General features: G+C 37.8%; 1 protein-coding gene across 1 annotated transcript; it reads right to left on the minus strand.

Annotated features, from left to right (window-relative positions):
* Nucleotides 1-6627: 6627 nt before the first annotated feature.
* On the minus strand, nucleotides 6628-13849 carry LOC113881424 (patched domain-containing protein 4; the record flags this gene model as incomplete). The annotated part of the gene is made up of 1 exon (XM_027524467.1): nucleotides 6628-13849. A coding segment is annotated over one exon (1656 nt), but the record flags the coding sequence as incomplete, so codon positions are not given.
* Between the last annotated feature and the right edge of the window lie 602 nt (nucleotides 13850-14451).

The following is a 14451-nucleotide window of genomic DNA, read 5'->3' on the forward strand; positions in this document are numbered from 1 at the left end:
AGTAATTGATAATTCTGGTCTTACCAATGTTTCATAATACAACTGTTGGATTAAAGCAAAGAGTCACTTTCCTCTTTTTATAAAAGACATTAAAATGTTCCTCTGAATTATTTGAACATTTTTTTGACCCTAGGATAGGACTTAGCCCATTAATTGGCATATTAAAAGTGCTTACTAAATGTTTGTTGGATGAATTAGTGAGGGATATGGCTGGTTCATTATGCCATTTTACTTTCCAAGCTCCAAGGTAAATGCTCAAAGTTTCAGTTGTTGAAAACTTTCTTCCAATCAATAATTATTTTCTGTCCCTGTGAACTTTTAGTTATGGCTTCCTCTTTCTAAAAAAACCTGAGTTCTCTAAATATTTAGATATAATATGTAAAGAAAAACTATTGGAACATAAGTTAAAAGATCTTTTACTTCTAGAGGCATTTTGGATGTGACTAATATAAATTTCAGAAATTCTTTATCATATTTTATGACTGGGGGGGGCCCTTTGGGGTGTTTCATGGTGGTGGATTTTCTTAATGAATTTCTTAGTGAAAGCCATTGCTTTCACTAATGGCTAAAAATACATCCTCAGACTGGCATATATCAAGTTCAATAGCTACAATATTGAGACCAAAGATCTCATTCATTTTCAATCATTTTCAACATTTATTATACTTATAAATTTTAGTTTAGCTGTTGCATTCCCTCTTAAATTCTGCATTTGTTTTTTAGCTTTTTTTTTTTTTTTAATCATCCCCTATCCCTGTCCTTTGTTATTTTACTTCATGTCAAATCACATTCCCTTTTACTTCACTATTAAGATGTGTAAAGCTCTAGGTTCTAGCATTTCAACTTACTAGAAAGGCTAGTGAGTTTTGACATACCTGAAATTCTTCCCTTAAATGGGGCCTTATTCCCATGTAACCAGCTGTACAAGAGAATTCCAGAGACATTCATAAATCAGCTCTCACAGATTGAGATTGTTCAATAACTCACTTCTCATTTGGTCACAGGCAGACAAGTCAGAGGCAAGTGATTTTTAATTTAATTTTTTCTCCGAATAAATAGTGAGTATCCACTAAGCGGAATGACCTGTATGATCTACTCTTTGCCACATTAGCTGCCATTATTAAAAGCAGTAGGAAAAAAAAAATAAGCGAACATAAACTATATCAGACAGGAAGACGTGTTATGGTAAAATTTAAATTGTGATATGACAGACTATTATTAGAAAAGGGATTGTAAATGTTTTCACCACAAAAACAAATGGTAATCATGCGATGTGATGGTGTTGACTTATGCGAGGGTGGTAATCATTTTGCAACATTCAAGTGTGTCCAATCAACACACTGTTCACCTTAAACTTACATAATGCTATCTGTCAATTGTATCGCAGTAAAGCTGGGGAAAAAGCAGTAGGCGATTTCAACTTGTTGCACATATAAATAATAAGTGATTCTTTTCCTAAACTTTACCTCCTGCAGATATGTTCACCTGTCCAGCTTAATTTTGCCAAGTTCTTATTTCACTCCTTTCTAGACATGCTCATTCTTACCAAAGGAAACATGTTTTAATTACTCTAAGGAAAATTATTTTAGAAAAAAATTGAATAGGATAAATGCAAAATCAATTACTGATTGAAATATTAAATCTGGATAGGAAATGGCTACTGAGTATATCAAATATTTCCAGACAAAATTCTGGGCATCTTGTTTGAAAAAATATGAAATGCTAGATAACATGAAATGTTATTAGAGTTCTCTGGTTATTCATGCAAATGATGTCACTAATGAAATCTACAATAACAAAAGTTCTGAAGTGGATTGAAGTGAAAGTGAAAGTCGCTCAGTCATGTCCGACTCTTTGTGACCCCATGGACTATACAGTCCATGGAATTCTCCAGGCCAGAATACTGGAGTGGGTAGCCTTTCCCTTCTCCAGGGGATCTTCCCAACCCAGGGATCGAACCCAAGTTTCCTGCATTGCAGGTGGATTCTTTACCAACTGAGCTATGAGGAAGTGGGTTATGGATTATTAATTCAGTATAATTTTCACATCAGGTTAAACCTGGTAAAATATCAGTTATCCATGTGTTCCCTGAAATGACATTACATTATTCATTATATACAGTGGACTTGGTATTCAAAGATAGAATGTTCTTGGCTTTAACGACTTGACAATGGTGCTGACAGTTCATGAATAATTTTATCCAGATAAGGAGCTGTATTATGTGCAGCCTGAGGGATGTGCTTTGTCTGTAAGCCTGGGTACCACTCTCTGAGCCCCAGCTCTGAGTTCTCACATGGTAAGAAAACTTTTGATTGGATGAAACTTTTGTAGTTAATGTTCCTACTCTAATAAAATGTGAAGAAACTATGGCTTTCCAGTAGTCATGTATGGATGTGAGAGTTGGACCATAAACAAAGCTAAGTGCCGAAGAATTGATGCTTTTGAACTGTGGCATTGCAGAAGACTCTTGAGAGTCCCTTGCATAGCAAGGAGATCAAACCAGTCCATCCTAAAGGAGATCAGTCCCGGGTGTTCATTGGAAGGACCGATATTGAAGCTGATGTTCCAATACTTTGGCCACCTGATGCGAAGGGCTGTTTCATTTGAAAAGACCCTGATGCTGGGAAAGATTGAAGGCAGGAGTAGAAGGGGACAACAGAGGATGAGATGGTTGGATGGCATCACCGACTCAATGGACATGCATTTAAACTCTGGGAGTTGGTGATGGACAGGGAGGCCTCGCGTGCTGCATTCCATGGGATTGCAAAGAGTCGGACACAACTGAGCGACTAAACTGAATGAAGTGAGATGTTTTAGACAGAATTTATTTGAACTGATGATAAATTACTTTAGATTTCAAGTTAATACAATTATTAGGGATATTTAGGACTTCCCTGGTGGCTCAGATGGTAAAACATCTGTCTATAATGTGGGAGACCCGGGTTTGAGCCCTGGGTTGGGAAGATCCCCTGGAGAAGGAAATTAAAATCCATTTCAGTACTATTGCCTGGAAGGCCGTCTGGCTTCCCAGGTGGTAAAGAAAGTGCCTGCCATTGCAGGAGACATGAGGTGTGGGTTCAATCCCTGGGTGGGGAAAATCCACTGCAGAAGGGCATGGCAACCCACTCCAGTAATTTTGCCTGGAGAATCCCATGGACAGAGGAGCCAGGGGGGCTACAGTGCATAGGGTTGCAAAGAGTTGGACACAACTGAAGCAACTTAGCATGCATGCAGGCATGCACACAAAGGCCATCTATTTCAGTAACACTTCAGTGATTTACACATTATAAAGATATTTGTAAACTTAGAGACTTATAAAATATATGTTTCAAGAATGCCAAGGTATCTTGTGTTTGCTTCAAACCTTAGCCTAACCAAGTAGGAATCCTTGATATATACTATCATGGTATTATTTTAAATGCTTGTATTATATTTTTAAAGGGTAAATTTTATAATTTTTAACCTGTAATTCAATAAAAGATTGAAGTATAGTTGTTATGTTACACTATGATGTCATGGGATGTTATATTTAAGAAGTTTAATTCCTAGCCTAGAAGAATCTTTCTCTAAAGAAGAGGGAGCCCAAGGATCTCACTGAGGTTAGAGGACGAGGTCATGGAACATGACATTCTGTGGGGCATTTAATATTAGCGATAAGAAATGAAAGTGAAGAAAGTGAGTCTACGAATATCCTAGTTAGAAGCATGTGAGCCTGTGACCTAGAAAGAACTGGTGAAGTTAATGGACCCTCATAACAAAAGAGTAAGCACCTGTATCATCTATCACTGTTTTAATATGCTAACTGTTCCCTATTATGACTAATGGAGCCAGACTTTTGTTGTTTATAAAATAAAAGGTCAACATAGCCAGAAATACTGTGAATAATTTTGCCTAATGGTATTATAATAAATATAACTGAGTTGACATTTTTGCAAGTAGCTAAGACTGTGTTATTTTTCTTATGATTTTTACCTTTAGACTTCAGATCACACAGTTCCTAAACAAAGTAATCTTGAGAAAATTAAAATTATTATATCTCTGTGCACAAGTATGAAAACAATGAAATAAACAAGGGAACATTTGCAACATAATGTCCTTTGATTGAGTTAGGAGATTAATTATTAAATATATGTTTGCACACGTAAACCTATTGGGAATAATTTGCTATTTCTTTATTTTTATTATAGTCAGAAAAATCTGGTTTATAAATTATTTTTTTGCTTAGATAGAACTGAGATAAATTTTGATGACAGACCCTGGAGACTTTTGAAGACTTACATGGAAATTCTTGCTTCTTAGTGAGGTTTAAAAACTGGGCATTCAGGCAGTTCCTGATTTTGAAGATATGCTGGAATGAGAATACAACTTAGGAAATATACATATTTTTTTTTTGACATTGACGTTTTTGTTCAGAATTCTTTTTTAAACTTTCCTCAGTAAGGAGCTTTAGTTTTAGAGTCCAAGATACAGAATTACAGAGAAGAGAGCTTTAAATGGCTTATTAGTTTTTTTGCACTATTTTAGAAGTGATAAGTGAGGTTGTTTTCATGAACAACAGGTGGTAAGAATCTATATGTCACAGAATATTAAACAAAAGAATGTTCTTACAGAGAAATATGTCTGAAAATGCTGGTTTGCCATTAGATAAGTATCTAGATAAGACATTAGAGTCTCACAATTTCACACTTTCTATCATTATCCTTTATTTTGTTACAGAAATTAGCATTTGATTAGCTAGGATTCAGAGCAAGTGGGTTTTTGTTTTAGGAAAAGAAAGGAAATAAAAGTCCTCAACGTTAACTCTCATTCCTACAAATTGTCTATGCATGAGTGGAGAGTGTTTCTTACTAACAGTTTTCTCTTCACTGATTCTAATGTTTCCAGAAGTGACTTCTGTTTCAGAACTCCAATTTAGCTAAAAATAATAATAATGGCATCTAGTGAAAAAGAAAACCCAAGCGCAGTGCCAAATACTGGCAACTTCATCTCTTTCTGTTTGCTTAGGGCAAACAAATAAGAGTTTTCCCTCCATGGATAAGAAGTGCACTTGGATTTTTTACTGAAGATTCCACAGATTATTTGATTGTGCACTCACTATGTGGACCACTGCCTCATAGGCAATGTCAGGTTGCTCTCTTTCTGAATCACGTTTTGAGATGTCTGCAGAGAGATACCAGACAACAGTCCTGAGAGATTTCATATAAATGAATATTAGTAATCAGAATGCACAAGTAGAACTGCACGTAGGGTATCCCTTTCACATTTAGTCTAGTCTAAATTTACAAAGGAAAAGAGCATCAAGAAGAGCTGACAAATAATATTGCTTTGTGGCTTTAACACATTGCCATTTAATCAAAGGTTGCCTGCCATTTTGTCTTTTAGTACCCTTTTGAGGTAGCTTGGAGAGATCGCTGCCCTTTTCAACTGAGACAGATTTCCTATTTAAGAGCAAGAAAATCTATTGCTGAAAAATATGCATAATTAATGGGGAAGTATAATAAAATTGTTGCTTAAACTCTGCCAAAACTTTGAGATAACTTGCACTGGTGAGTTTAAAGTCTAATTTATCAGCATCTAGCACATTTTATGTTTGAGAAAAAAAGGTGCCAGAATTTCCTGACTCTCCCTCAAAAGAGATGCCACATACCACAGCAGAGCATATAGGAATATGGCAGTTTGGTTTTCTTCCAGCTTTCTTGTGTCTACCAATAACCAGTGAACCAAACAGAATGATGGAAGGTATTACAATTTCAGTTTCCAGGGAGAGATTCTGTTGACTGTTTTACATGAAATAACCTAGATGTTCCCCACAACATATTGCAGGTTGGCTGTACAAAAATGCAAGTTAATAAATTTATACAAGACTGAAAGGTACCACATTTATAATAATCTTCCCTTGTCCCTTACTGATGGCAGTCTTTCTAGCTCCTCCTAGGATATTCTTCAGTGAAATTGTCCAAAGCATTAAAGTTCTTATTTCTCCACTGGTTTGACAGAGCCCTTCGTGTAATGCTCTAATGACTATGCAAATAGAGGGAAGTGAAGCCATGCTATACTGTCTGGCCATGCCATTAGCAATATGGGAAATCAGAACACAGTGACATGTGACTTCTCAAGACCCCAGTTCAGAAACGTACAAACATGCGACATGGAGCAGGAACCACACGTAACCAGTAGGTGTTCTTATCTTTTTGTTTCTGAAGTTTCCTTCTGATTTTTAAGACTTCATAAATAGTATGACCCATAAGAACTTTCTTAGGGAAAACTTCAGCTGGGAAAAATAGTAGGGACTGACTTTACATAATTTATAAAAGTGAAAATTAGTAATAATTTTTAATAAATACTTTGTTATATTAAAAAAAATCTCTAGCTTTTAGAGCTTCACAATTGAAGGAGTAAGCCCATTTGATCTTGACAACATCTTTAGAGCTGCAGAAGATATTTGATATTATCTGTAGACTAGTCAGCTATACTATTCCGGTATCTGATTTTTTAACCCTATATACTTCTCTCTTTTGGGCTTCCCTGATGGCTCAGCGAGTAAAACATCCACCTGCAATGAGGATCTTCCTGGGTCAGAAAGATCCCCGGAGAAGGAAATGGCAACCTACCGCAGTATTTTTGCCTGGGAAATCCCATGGACAGAGGAACCTGGTGGGCTACAATCCAAAGTGTCCCAAAGAGTCAGACCCAACTAAATACACATGCATGTGCTTTCTCTTTGAATCATTTTCCATATCATGAGAAAAGCAAGGAACTTCTCTAGCAGCAACAGAGAGGCCCTAATTGAGTACAGAGAAAACGTCAACAAAATATTCATTATATGTCAAAGATGCACAAAGTCAGAGCAATGCCAACAGCCTGCCCAGATAATGCTTATCTGGGTACTAACTGGAAGCTTGTTTTCAAGGAGACAGGCTAGTATCCCACTTTCATTCACAAAATGATCTATGGTTCTGATTCATGCTTGGAAATTCAGGAGCACTTTACCTGCAAAGGTCAGGTTATGATTCCGACAAATGAGAAGGTAATCTTCAAATGGAGTTTGTTGGTATTTGTTCAATTTTGCTAGCAGTTAAGAATCTATAGTTTTGAGGCACCATGCAGTTCTCTGTGCTATATCTTAAACTGTAAAATATATGGAATTTTCCCACCTGTTCTCTGCCCAGTGTATAGACATCTTAATTTTTAAGCATGAGATATTATTTCTCAATATCCTTTCAATCTTATTTCAGTTGCTGCCTGATCTAGTTCCACAACACTTCAAGCACAGAACAACATCCTCGCCCTTCCAACTAAAACGTGATGGTGGATCAAACCTTGGCCATTTAGTTTAGAAATCAAAGCAATTTGCTGTTGTGATATCTATATATAGTCCCTCCTGTGCGGAACCTGATGCAAACAGGCTTTTTGTCCTCATTCATGATTTCACTGCTCTCATTTGGTAAATATATTTGCTGTCATAATTCTGAAGACAAACCAGTAGAAAAATATTTAGCTCATTTCCCCTCTCTACAACCTTTTGGCAGATCACTGCTTAAAAGATTGGGATAAATGCCTGAACCACAGTGATGATGCTGAGTTTTATATTTAGATTGAAGATGGGGAGATTTCAAGGGCATGCCAATTCAGCGCTGGATAGGTTTTGAGTCAGTGTCATAAAATTTGTCACCATTTTTTTTGTTGTTGTTTGTAAGACAGAAAAAGCAAGAAGTGTCTTTGCTTTGTTTGTTTTTAAAGGGAATGAAAGTGCTCCTAAGTCTATTTTGGTATAAATGACAGTTTTCAGGCTCACATTTGAAAGGATTATCAGTACCATTTGCAAACATCAACAAAATAGACTGAACAGAAGGATTCCTCTAGAAAGAGGTCAGGGAAATGACTGAGTTCCCCAGTTTACAGGAGACAACACCTAAATTCCATTCTCAAGGCATGACATGGTTCACTTTGAGATTAGCAAACACAGGACACTAAGGTGTGCTTAATCACTGACTAACATAAAATCTGCTGTGTCCTTTACCTGGAAGCCGGACGTACTCTCCAGGATTTTCCAGAGGACATTCTAGAAGAGGTTGCTGCCATTGACACCCAGGGAGGGCAGTTTTTAAACTGTTCCTCCTGGGATGGAAATTTCTATGAATTTTAGGTCCTTGGGACCAAAACCTACAAGGCATTTATGAATAGGTGATAGAATTTTACTAAAAGTTGCAATAACCATGAAAATAGTGTCTTTAAAAGTCTGTGTACTATTAGTAACAATGCATGCATAGTGCTAGGCATTCATAACTACTTGGTCATAAAAATATATGACTGTAATTATAATATTTACAGTCAACTTATAAAAAATACATGTAATTCTGAATGGCAATAGTTAATCCCTAGCTCTAACCACAAGCCTAGGAGGATCAGCTTGTTATGGGAAAGTGCAATGGGTAATTACAAAATGGACAAAGCTTTCATCCTCTTGAATTCAACAATCAAGAATGGCTATTAGGGCATCACAGGAGCTTCATTTATCATAATTCTTCTTCTAATCTCACAAGGTAAAACCAAAAAGTCCGTGGAAATAAATAGGAATAAAATGGGAAAGGAACACTCACATGATACAGCCACAGTGGAGGATAATTCTTTCATAGAATATTCGTGCACAACCTTCAAAGAGGTTCACTGGTCCCTGAAAGAATTCATGGGATGACATTTAAGTATACTTTTCATTTAAAAAACTTGTGCAAGGTCTAAGTTGGCATATGATTATCTTTAACGAATAAGAGGGAAAGAATCTGTTAGCCAAATCTCTTTTCTATCATTTAGGTGAGTACCTCTTTGAAGCTTTAGTAACCATCATGGAGAGTGCAGCTCTTACAGTTCTCTCTAATTCATATTTAAATTCCAGTGGGAGGAAACAAATCCACATTCCAGTTTAAATTCAGAAAGGGTTTGGACTTTGGTTTTTGAGACTTTAAAATTCTCTCACTTTAAGGGAAAAACCATGTTTCAGCAAAATAAAATATTCTACACATCTGAGATATTTCCCATAGCTTTCTTCTTTTCTAGGACTCGATAGGTCATCTTCTAGAAGTAGAAAAGTTCCTAATTTGAACACCATCAATATTTCATAAATGGACTAAGGACAGTGGGAGTAAACTCGAAAAACTTGAAGAGTTGCACACCAGCTACTGATAACGGCAGAGATTTGGTGTCACTTGCAAATCATGATCTATTTTAGGATTCATCTTGGCATTCAGTGAATGGAATTCTTGGAAATGTCTGTTTCACAGTGAGGTTGGGAGGTCAGATGATGCTCAGTTACATTCTACATTCTTCCTAGACTTAAATAGCTTCCAAGGACTAAGTTAGGGCATTTTGTGTGGTATATTAACTCTTCCAGAACAAGAAATTCCATTTCAATAAATTATTGCTGCAGTTCACTAAAGAGTACCATGGTGTCCTGGAAAAGATAATGTCCCTTCCAAAATTCCACACCTCTAGTCACTTGAACGATGAGAAATTCATATTTTTCTTAGTCACTTTGATCCTTGAAGATCTAACCTAAAAAAGAACTGTTTTCCCTGTCCAAATAGAGACTGTTTCAATGATGGGGGCATGATATTAGAACTGCCCCAGTGGTGGGGTAGCTATACCACTATTCCCACATGCATTTGGCAACTGGCATGCTTGATCCTTTCTTTATAAACCAATCTGCCAATCTTCTTTGCATGTGGAATTGTCTAAGGTAATTAAGAAGAAAAAATGACTCAAATAAGCAAGCTTTTTTAAAAGTTGGTAAAGTAATGGAGTATGGCACAGTTTACAAAGAAATGGACTGATAGCTAATGGGATTTCTCAGCTGATGACCTCCCATCTTTTGAAAAGGATGTAAAACCAATCTTCACAAATGATGAGCCAACTGTGAAAGAAGAGTCCCGTCTCCTCCATCCAAACACTCAATGCCTCAAAAACTTCCCTTTCAGATATAAGACCAAGGTCTATAGGTCTGCTAGTGTCAAATACCAGTTCATCCTAGCAGAGCAGCTCAGGAGGCAAAAGGCTAGACTTATCTGCAATGTGACGTTACACATAATGTATGAACAATAATCTTATGTCATGGCAAGTATTTTCCATACTCCATCTATTGCTATTTTCCCCACATGAACACAATCGAGAAGACATGGATCATTTCCAATAGAAACCCAATAACCTCAAGGTAGGACGAAACAAACTCCCCATTTAATAAAATGAAATTTAGTTAAATGAAAAACATTTAACCGTAAAGAAAGAGTTCTCCTTTCCCTTAATATTCAGGTAAATCCTTCATTTGTAAAAGTATGCTCATTTGGTTGTTTCATTACTTCATTCAGCTACCAATTTCATTTTTTTAAAAAAACACTGAAATCAGAATAGAATGGTTTGCATCTCTTTTCTGAACCTGAGTCCAGAAGCTTTTTGTTTGTTTGTTAGAGATTTTAATATTCTAAATTCATTTAAATTATGCAACCAGAGTTGGTGCAGAGAGTAGTGCTCTTCCAGTTAAAAGAATTGACTAGCAGATTTTATGGTCATTGGACATTTGTGAAGTCCTACCTGAAAATTCACTGATTTTACAGCTTGACATGGGAAAAGGCATTTTCTAGTAATTTTCTGTGACAGGAAGCACAGCATTCATCCAAGGAAGCACCCAACAGTTTGAGTCTATCTGCTGGGGAGCAGTTGTAAATTTTAACGCAATGAAAACATTTACCTCAGTACTTTTTTTGAGAGAGAATTCAGCAGCAGTTACAGTTACTATGTCACTCATGGAGAGCAACAATCACCCTAGGAGGCAGGCCAACCAACAAGCACTTTTCAGGTCACAAAAAAAATGATATCGCAAGAAGCTACATAACAATACTGCAGTAGTTATAGAGACCACTACTGTGGTGACCATGGCCTGGGTTAATGTTCCAAATATTAATGCAAGGAACACACTAGACTTTATAGGATTAGAATATTTTTTTTTTTTTAACACTAAGAACCAGTTGAGGGGACATGATGGGTGGCGATGGTTCATTTACTCTATTTCATTCTGCAACAAGTTTCCGAGTTACGTTCACTTTCTCCTATGTTCATTACCTATATTCCAAGGCAGTATATTTTCACCATCTAAAATGAGAATATTGTAACCATGGAATACCTCGACTTTCTCTCTCTCTCTCACACACACACTTGTGCACCGTTATACACATTTGTATGGACAATACATGCTCATTTGCAGTGGGTGAGCTCGCTAAAAGCAGCTAAATCAGCCTTCCCAAATACAGAGAACCATTTTAAGCCAATAAAAAGCCATAGTAACTATTTAGCATTAACATGAGATTTGAAACCTTGCCCCCACGGCAATGAATTCGAATGCCTTTTGTGTTTTTTTCATCCAAAGCAAGAATCTCAAAGATTGACAACATGGTGTATGAATCTAATGGGCCCATATCTGTTTATTTTGCCTAGAGCACAGCTGAAAAATGCTCTTGCTGCTGCACCACTTGAGTTGATGTAGAGTGGCCATTAACATATCCAGATTTGGCTAAGGCTGATTGGACTCTCTAAAGAAAGCCCAGCCCACCTGCAAATGGGCACCTCCCTCCACACAGACATCGATGTACACTAAAGACAAATCTATGTATATGTATATATGGCATATATACATATATATGTACACATAAAATGAGTCAGGAAGTCCTTTGGTTTAGACAGGATTAGATGTGTACTTCCCAAATGCATAGGTTTCCTTTGACCAACCTATTCAAAAAACAAATATGAAAAGTGCCACGGCAATTTTGATGTTTCTGAAGTCTTCTCTGATATTTGGAGGCCCCCATCTTCTCTACTCCATCTCTCCTAAGCATTTTATTTTTAAAAGTAGCTGTTCCTTTGGCCTTCTAACACTCCGTCGATTTGTCCGTTCCTTGGAAGAGCTCTTAAGATCACATCCAGAAACTTGTCTTTAGTGGAGAACAAGGTTTCAAAGAGCTTTTTACCCTTCTTTGAGTCCCTCTTGCCCCCCTGGAAGTGGACACCTTGACGTGTTATAAATAATTCACTCTTCATCTGACTTGCCTTGTTACCCCTGGCCAGCCCAAGCAGCTGAGGTCTGAGCTTTATCGGCCCTGCATCATTGTGCAATACTGGAAAAGAAAAATAATCCATTAGTCTACACCCTTCATACGGTAGTGACGTGATCAGGGTTCTCTTGAATTTCTATGCATTCAATTTCCTCTCTCTCCTTTCGTTTGGCACGTTTCTTTTTCTTGTGGTGCTTTTTAGAAGGGGGGAAAAAGGTTAGGAACACAGGTAAGATAACAAAACAGTGCAGAAGTGTGCAACTCCCGGTGAGCAGCAAGCATTTGAACAGTGTGAAGGTCAGGTTCGAAGGCACAAATAGGAGGGGGACCAACCCAATAAGAAAAGAAGTAACATTTTGCAAAATGGCTGTCCCATGCTCTTGAAGGGAGCTTTTTATACATTGTGTTCGGGTGTGCTCAGTCGCTAGTACAAACGTGTAAAGCAGTGGTGCACAGTGGTCAATGGCAAAATTGAAAGTGTAGATAAGGCACAAGATAGAAATGCAATCCATGTCGACGTTCCATAGTGTCATTAAGCCCAGAACGCCCAGCTCAATTGAGGTGACGCTAAGAATTAGCCAGAAGTTTCCCAGAGGGTGGATCACTAGGAAAAAAGTCAGGATTAACACCAGGAGGACACCAAAGCCTGCAATCAGAACAGGCACGGTGACAGATAAGCTGTAATGGTCCATGAACACGAAGGAGGGGTTGAACACGATGAACCGGATGCTCTTTGACAAGGACAGAGGCCTCAACTTTTCCAGCACTTCTATGACTTCCTTCTGCTTGTCTCTGCTTGTCCGGGCCACCAGATACAAGCGAGAAGCAATGATGTTGCTTTCATCTCCTGCCTTGGAGAAGATGATATCGTTTCGAAAATGCTGGAATTCTGGCTTTTTTAAAAACGAACTTTGTAGGACACTAATAAAATCACTCTTGTTATTGGCACTGATGTTGCTCACTTTCAGGAACTGGTAATACTGCTCCACCCAGGACACTGCAGTGAACCCACTACAGAGTCTCCGAAGGTCCTCCTGGACACTGTTGTTCCAGTACTCGAGGGGCTCGTAGACGTAGAATCCTATCACAGGGCTGTAGTTGCTGAAATATTTCTGCTGAACCATGGCATAAGAAATGCTTGGGGAATCACTGGCTAGTAGATTGATGATGTTGGCTCCATCACTGATCTGCAAGCACCCCATGAAGGAGAAGGAGGCGTAGATGAGATAGAGGATGACCACAAATGGCTTCACATAGATATTGGTAATCCATTCATTGTAATGTTCACGGAGGAAGTGCTGAATAAAGTGGTGCTGGTAAGGGTTCGTCTCGTGATGGGATGTCTGTTGATGTCCATCACTCATCACTGTCTGGAACCACACAGGCTTGCGGTCCAGGTATTCTGCAGAAGGGATCTTACAGCAAAAGATGCTGTGGTAGCGGTTTTGCTCTAGTTGGCCAGCAAAGACCAGACAGGAGCCAAAGAAGGAGAAAATGTAGAAGTAGTTCAACAGGATGGAGACGCACATGTTCTGACAGAAGACCTTCACAGCCTCTATGTTGGTGAACGGGCTGGCACCCATGCCAAAGGTGATAAAGTACAGGGAGCTGGTCATGGTATAGGTCACCATCACGTCCGAATAAGCATCTGCTACCCTGTCTTTGAAGGGCAAATTCTCTTTGGTTCTCCGCCATCCAGATAGAAGCTCAAATACTCCTTTCGTTCCATGACCTAATTTAAAGAGAGAAGGAAAAGAACAATTGTTTTCATTGCTTCCTATGGTTCAAGTGGATTCTTTATAGCTTATCTATGCTAACCAGTATGTCACACTCTAATCTTCAAAGTGCTGTGATTCTCCTATCAAGGTCTCAAATTTCAGTTACATACCAGGATGTATTTGATTCATGTTTCTATTTTAGTCAAGTCCAAACTAATTGGTATTCTGGGAAAAAAGAATCATTTACTGTCTCTCCTATTAAATTGACAAATTATAAATGCAGTGTGACACTATTTCATGATTCCCCCCCACCCCCACACACATATTGTTTCTCTAAATGGATCATAAGTCATCAAGGGCAGGGGCTGTTATTCACCCATCTTTAAATGCTGCTTAACATAAATTCAGTGCTTGATCAACTGATGTATTGACCGATAGTCCCCAAGCTCCATCTCAAACTGACTTATATGCTGATTTGAGAAATTTTAAGGGGATTTTAAACACTTGAAAATGGCTTTAAATTGATTTTACAATGTTAATAATCTGCTTGATAGCCAAATGGCTTAGAAACCAATTCCTATAGATTTGATTAATTAACATTGGATGTGAGTCAGAAAAAATCTGCCAGGTCACACAAA

This window comes from Bos indicus x Bos taurus, chromosome 23 (assembly GCF_003369695.1).
Source record: "Bos indicus x Bos taurus breed Angus x Brahman F1 hybrid chromosome 23, Bos_hybrid_MaternalHap_v2.0, whole genome shotgun sequence".
NCBI lineage: Eukaryota > Metazoa > Chordata > Mammalia > Artiodactyla > Bovidae > Bos > Bos indicus x Bos taurus.